The sequence below is a fragment of the Pyrus communis genome, chromosome 9 (assembly GCF_041283825.1).
Source record: "Pyrus communis isolate YQ-2024b chromosome 9, ASM4128382v1, whole genome shotgun sequence".
In the NCBI taxonomy this organism is placed as follows: Eukaryota; Viridiplantae; Streptophyta; class Magnoliopsida; order Rosales; family Rosaceae; genus Pyrus; species Pyrus communis.
The window spans coordinates 13,988,167-13,995,045 of NC_142573.1; the positions used below are offsets into that span (position 1 = coordinate 13,988,167).

The window sequence follows — 6,879 nt, forward strand, 5'->3', positions numbered from 1 at the left end:
TACGATGAGAAAGTAGGGGAATTGCATGACTGAATGACGTGACAAAGTTTGCTGTTTGTTCAGTGGAACATTTGGGGATAAGAGTAACTTAAATTTGACAGTTCCAAGACATTTTTCAAACTATATTTTTGACTCCTAACCCAGCTACCTGCACTGCGCCCATCCTACTTCTCATGTACCACATAGGTTACATAGTAATAGACCAAATGAGATGCGAAAAACCAAAGGCAAAATAAACAATCGAAACCACAAAATAATCGATCCGTTTCAACTGCAGTTGTTGACCTCGGTACAACAAACCGAGGTAACTTCAAATAGTTTACCGGAAATTTCGATAGGAAGGGCTGTACATACAGCTTTCAGCATACTTCTCCAGATCTCTTGGTTCGGGGAGGCGGGTGGCCAAACCTAGAAAAGCCAATTGTAGAAATATTAAGACATTTTGGCCTATTGTTAAGTAGCACCAAATCTTACAAGAATAGAGCCTCTAGATAATGACTAACCAAGTTCATATGATTTTGCAGCTACTTTAGCAGCAATATGTGCCGAAATCTTTCTGATGTTTGTGAATGGAGGGTATATGAGTCCCTTGTCAAAGTCTTCCTGGCTCACCATTGAAGCCAACGCTTCCGCTGTTCCAAGGAACAAACATGACATAAGGTCTAAAGGCTTAAATAAATTAAACACCCTTTACATTGATATCTTTTGTGCACTCACAAGCTGCCAGAAGCATGTCGTCATGAACACGGATAGTACCAGACATTATTAAACCCAGACCGAATCCAGGGAAGATGTATGCATTGTTTGCCTGAATGACAACAAAATAAATGCCAAAGTCAGTCCAAAGGTATTACATATGTAATACTGGACATAATCAGATTCTCTAGAACCAATACCTGGCCAGGATAGTAAACCTTCCCATTATATTCAACTGGCGGGAATGGACTTCCACTACAATATATGGCACGACCCTGAAAATAATACGAGGAAGGAAACGAAACATCGGTCTCTAACCATCAAGTGTACAGTGAATGATACAATATTAAGCAAAACATGCAAAGGCTGTATTACCTCTGTCCATGTATATGCTTCTTCCGCGGTACATTCAGATTGTGATGTTGGATTGGAAAGAGCGAGAATAATAGGTCTCTATTAGCAGGTCACAAAAAGAAATGGTCAGCCCTTACATTCTAGAGGGAGTAAATGCAATTTTTCACTAAGGCCAATAAAATGAAATTTCTCAACATGGCCATTAAACAAACTGATTTCTTAAATCCATACGAACAAGAACAGAAAAAAAAAATTCTAAAATTCTGGTCCCTGTATATGGATGACGGCCAACACAATAAACAACTAAAGAACGAATTAAGGAAAAGAGATACCTCATTCAGGGAAGCCATAGCCTCAACCACTTCTTTAGTGAATGTTCTTCCAACGCCTGACGTTCCAATTAATACTGTTGGCTTGATTGACTGATTGAAAAAGGACAAAAAAGTATAGTCACTAAAAAACTTCTGCTTTATTTATATGCACTGTTATGTTGTTTGTGTGCTGTCAACATATATGCATCTCTGTGTGTGGGAGTGGAGTGAGAGAGAGGAGAGAGATTTCACACCTTAACAGCATCTACAAGTTCCCCAACTGGTTCATGTTCATGAGCCCAGGGCTTTTTAAAGTGTTGGAGTGAATCCAACCGAGAACTGACAATCAATCCCTGCAAATGAATTTCTTACCAAATGAAAACTGATGGAAAGAAAACAAAATCCTATTGCAGACAGCAAGAATTTAGATCAGCTCTCTGTACCTTTGAGTCCACAAGCCAAATATTCTTGCGGGTCTCTTCCACTGGGGTATTTGTCTGCAATAATTCAGGTGCTATGTATCAAACACTATTCTAATTATTTGAATCTAATACATCTTTTTACAATAAATACTGAGGATCTTTCTTAGTACATACTACATGCTACATACAAAGCAAAAGAAACAAATATTAGCTTATAACCTGCTTGGAAATTTCAAGGGCTATGAGTTCTGCTATGCCAGTGCCGGCCTGAAACCATTAAACAAGTGAGAGTGTAAAACACAACAACAAAGTCCTAGAACATGGGATATCAGTAAGGGTTCGAGAACAAGGACGAAAGAAAATATATGTGAAAAAAAAATGAAAAAGAGGTGAGTGTTGGTTGAGGGAGGGATACCCCTTCGACTACTCTTTAACATTAATGAAAAGGATCCCTCGACTAAGGAATGTACTCACCTCTCCAGCACCAAGGAATAAAAATCTGTGTTCAGATAAGGATCCCTTTACTAACTTCAAAGCTGCAAGAAGCCCTGCAAGAACCACCGATGCTGTCCCCTGGAATGAATTACTTACACAAGCATTAGTGTTGTGCTGTTCTCAAGTGCTATAAATACCATTACTACAAATCTCTTGCAACTTACCTGAATGTCATCATTAAAAACAAGATGGGTTGAGGCATACTTCGCGAGCAGATCAAAAGCATTGTGGTTTGCAAAGTCTTCAAACTACAGAGCATGACAAATGAGCTTAGGAAAGGTATAGTTAAAATGAAACAAAGGACTGAGTTCATCAGCACAGCCAAAAAATTGAAAACTGACTTTGTCCACCAAATACCTGAACAAGAATTTTCTCCCCGTAATTCTGCTTGACTGCAGTCATGAATTCATGCAGGAGTTCTGCATATTCCTAAAGAAAGAAGAGAAAACCCACTTGGGTAAGAGAGAAAACAACATAAACCATCGCAAATGATTCGAACAGTAAGCAAGCAACGAAACATGTCATATACCTGCCCAGTAGCCCTCTTTTGCCTCAGCCCTATGTAAAACTCATCATTCAACAGCTTCTCATTGTTTGTACCAACATCAATGGTTACAGGCAAGCACTGAAAAACATAGAAAAAAAATACATATTCACTTAGAATGAATATTAAAGATAACAGTGAAAATGTCGAGGTCCTCTAAACATCTTTCGGAATAAAAGAAATGCAATACAGTTATTTTGGGGTTATGTTGGAAAGAATAGCATTGGTCATCACAGATACTTACAGCAGAAGGACGAACTCCTCCAAGTGCCGTATATAGAGCAAGTTTACCCACAGGTATACCCATCCCCTGAGAAAATATCACATACTGTTATCAGTTGACTACTTACAGGGAGTACAACAAGAACATGCAACATTCTCTTTGAAAGCAAGGTATCTCATATTGCTTTCTATCACCACGACTAGAAATTTATTTTTAATGGTGTTTACATGAGAGCCAAGATCCCCGAGCCCAAGGATCCGCTCTCCATCAGTGACAACAATGACTTGAATATTCTGCTCAGGCCAGTTCCTCAATACTTCAAGAATCTTGCCCCTTAAGAGATTGCAAAAAGTATAGCAATAAGCTTCAATCCAATTTGGAAGTGGCCATCAAAGCAGAGAACAAAATTAAATTGCAATGAAACATACTTTTCTTTCAAACTTATGAAAAGACCCTGTGGTTGCGTAAATATGCTTCCATATTTCTGGCAAGCTTCACCGACAGTAGGAGTATAGACAACTGGAAGTAATTCCTCAACATGCTCAATAAGAAGCTTGTAGAATAGCTTTTCATTTCTCCCCTGAAAGCATATGTAATTGAAAGTTTAAAAGTCGCCATTTCGGTAGCAAAAATTAATGGGCTCAAACAAATATATCATTGAAATGATTATTGGTACCTGAAGATCCATCATGGCAATATACTTCTGCAGTGGAACTTGATACTGACGGATACTATTTATCATTTTCTTAACCTGCCAAGTAGATTAGCGATTTAGAGTCTAAATGATTATCATATTTGTATAAAACAAGTATACAAAAAGTGATGCAACTCTGCAAGCATGTATAAGCTGATTAGAAGACCTGAAGTTCTTGAGAAATAACAACTGGGGGAAGAAGGCCACGCAAGTAGTGGGCATCTCTCTCTTTCTCTGTGAAGGCAAGACCTTTGTTGTGATGTGGAGATCGTATCAACGTATATCCACTGCGGGGAAAGACAAAAGAGTAATTTATACAAGGGTGCAAAGAATACAAATAGCAAAGAGAATTTCTGTGTAAGGTATACAAAGTTTAACACACAACTACATCGAGAGGTTGGGACCAAAATTGCATATAACATAAAATTAATTCTCACATTTCTTTGGAACAACCTCCAAAGGTAAAATTCATGCAACTTAAACTAAGGAACAAAAGATCATTAGCGAACAAAAATACATGTCCATTTCACCAGAAAATCATGAAACACGTTCAGCCTAAATGAGGTGGAGCTTCTTTTATCATGCCGCGTGTAATATCATGCCGCGTGTAAATCATGGCCCCACCCCCACAATATGGCAAGTGAAGCACAACCATATAAGGTTGCATTAGACTTTCTTTTTGGTGGCTTGTTAAAGATTCTTCTTAACATTTTGGTTGTGTGTGGTGCTACTTTTTTTGTACATATGTCTAGTCGGATACCCATAACTCAGTTACCTAATTAAAGAACCGAATCATCAATTTTCACCATGTACCTAAAACTGTCATCAACAACAAACATCTACGTGAACCAGAAAAGTATTTGACTTCATTAAATATCCATTAGTTTTTCTTGGAGAAAATTAAACATCTACAACATCCAAAACAATTTCGCAATCGAGGAAGTCAATCTAAAATCCATCAAAATTCTCAGAATACTTTAAAAGAAGTTCCAACAAAACGAGTTACAGAATATGATATCTCACAAAAATAATATATATATATATATATATATATATATATATATATATATATATATATATATATATATATATAATTCACTAATACTTAGAAACTATGCAGGGACTCTCATAATTTCATTAATACATTACACACACATTGCAACTAATTTGTTTTTTCAACGCTATATTTACAGGGTGTGAGATTTAGAAGCAACACAGTGAAATGCCACAGCAATTGGGTATCAAATTCATCGTCATCCACAAGAGTGAATAAAAAATCTGACTAATCCAACAAGACCATGGTACTAAGTGATATATTAACTAATTAAGCAACTGCCCTGTCAATTCAGCAAGCAGCCCGCAATATGTAAAGATATCACTAAATAACATAAATGATGTAACTTGCACAAAATATAAAAAGGCAAAAAAGAACATAGATTTCATCGAAATTAAAATAATTTAATAAAACCAGACCACCTTTAACATTAAACAAGGATAATATCAATAACAAGCGTAAGCATAATCGATCTTTGCTCTCACCCACCTAGCAACCGAGACACTCCAGGGTGTGACAAATTGGTCCTCGGTGGCAGTATCCTCACCGTACACGTCTTTTACCCCACCATGGACAGTGGATTTCAGCTCAACCACCTCGGATTCGGTCTTCACCTCCTGCAATGTGCTCTCCGTCACGACGCTGCCGTTTCGGTCACCTGTCCGGGCTTTTGGGATCAAAGCCACCACTTTCAGCGACGCTGGCCGCCACTTCTGGCTCTGAGAGAACGGGCTTGAAGACCCAGCAACGGCCGGGTTCCCCTGCAACAACAAAAATTTAATTAATTAATTCTCAAAAAATTAATTCACAATAATCAGATAAGTAAATTAAACGAACAATTTGAAGAAAAAAAACCCAGAAATGAAAATCTCATTCACCAATCAGAAAGTCGAAAAGATTTGAAATTTCAATGCGGGGAAGAAGAACAAGGAAGACCCATAAATTGAATCTTTCTTTTTCTTTTTTTTTTTCCTTCTGAATTTTGATTCCATTTTTTTCTTTTTGTGATTGAATTTTTGTGAAGTGGGTGCGCTTGAAATTGTGATCTGAGAAATGGGTTTGCTTTATATTACCAGAAAACAGCTTCTATTCAAGGACATCATGGCGACGGATTTGTGAAAGGGAGAGTCTTTCGCTAGCCTTCGTATTCACTACTGCAGAAACAGAGAGAGATAGTGTGCAGGAGAGGGGGAGAGAGAGAGAGATAGAGGAGAAAGAGTCTTTCGGCTCGATGAGCTTTCTTTGCTTACTCCTTCTCTCTGTCTCTCTCTCTAATACCTGAAATTTGTGAAACCAAATGAGAGAGATCAAGAAATGGGAAATGAAGCAGCTCAGAAATGTGAGAGTCCCCTTCTCCTGCAGAATTATAATTGTATACCAATTGGTTTTTCTCCCAGATTACTAAAACACCCTTGCATTTTTATTTCTGTATTTAATAATTAATTTCACTTGCGTGTATGATAGGGAAATAATTTTGTATATTAAACTAAAACCTCTATATAACGTTGAGACTAAATTAATTTTATTATTGTAAGAAATTGATTACTTAATGGAGGTGTATGGATAAAAAAAAATATTGCATGGACGCAAAACACTACATTAGTAGTGAAGCACGTTAGATTTTCAAATTGACATTGGGAAATGTAATTATTATTAGTACTTTAAAAATCACGTTCTACACTTCTCATAATTGTTATTTTCTTTCTAACTATAGAATGTTTGGAGTGCAAAATAAAATTTTTGAAGCGCCAATAATAATTTCTTTAAGAAAATAGACACATAATCCTTAATAGCTAGCTAATGTGTGTATGTTTGGAGTGCGTCCTTAATGTTACAAGTCCCATGTTAAGAAACTGTGAACATGCTTGAGGAGCAAGAAGTATTTTGGCTTCATCAAGAAAGAGTCTATGTTGATGAGTTATTACGTACCCCGTAAACACAAATATTTCGCATCAATTCTAAATAATAAATTATTCTCTCATACATCTTTAGAGAAATATCTTATTTCATTTTAAAATTATTATTTGTAGCATTGCATTTTTTTTTTACATATTGATAATTTTTATGTGAAGGCAAAGTTTTAATA

At 36.6% G+C, this 6,879-nt stretch overlaps 1 protein-coding gene across 1 annotated transcript; it reads right to left on the bottom strand.

Moving 5' to 3' along the window:
* On the bottom strand, positions 1 to 6,193 carry LOC137738718 (NADP-dependent malic enzyme). The gene is made up of 20 exons (XM_068478189.2): positions 5,867 to 6,193; positions 5,283 to 5,554; positions 3,906 to 4,026; positions 3,722 to 3,796; positions 3,474 to 3,625; positions 3,273 to 3,378; positions 3,067 to 3,132; positions 2,808 to 2,903; positions 2,636 to 2,707; positions 2,443 to 2,526; positions 2,258 to 2,356; positions 2,003 to 2,050; positions 1,805 to 1,858; positions 1,616 to 1,714; positions 1,383 to 1,472; positions 1,072 to 1,149; positions 897 to 971; positions 718 to 808; positions 504 to 632; positions 1 to 408 (listed from the first exon to the last, which is right to left on the bottom strand). Exons 1-20 carry the CDS (start codon positions 5,894 to 5,896, stop codon positions 320 to 322), a joined length of 1,926 nt encoding a protein of 641 aa, XP_068334290.2. The 5' UTR covers positions 5,897 to 6,193; the 3' UTR covers positions 1 to 319.
* Between the last annotated feature and the right edge of the window lie 686 nt (positions 6,194 to 6,879).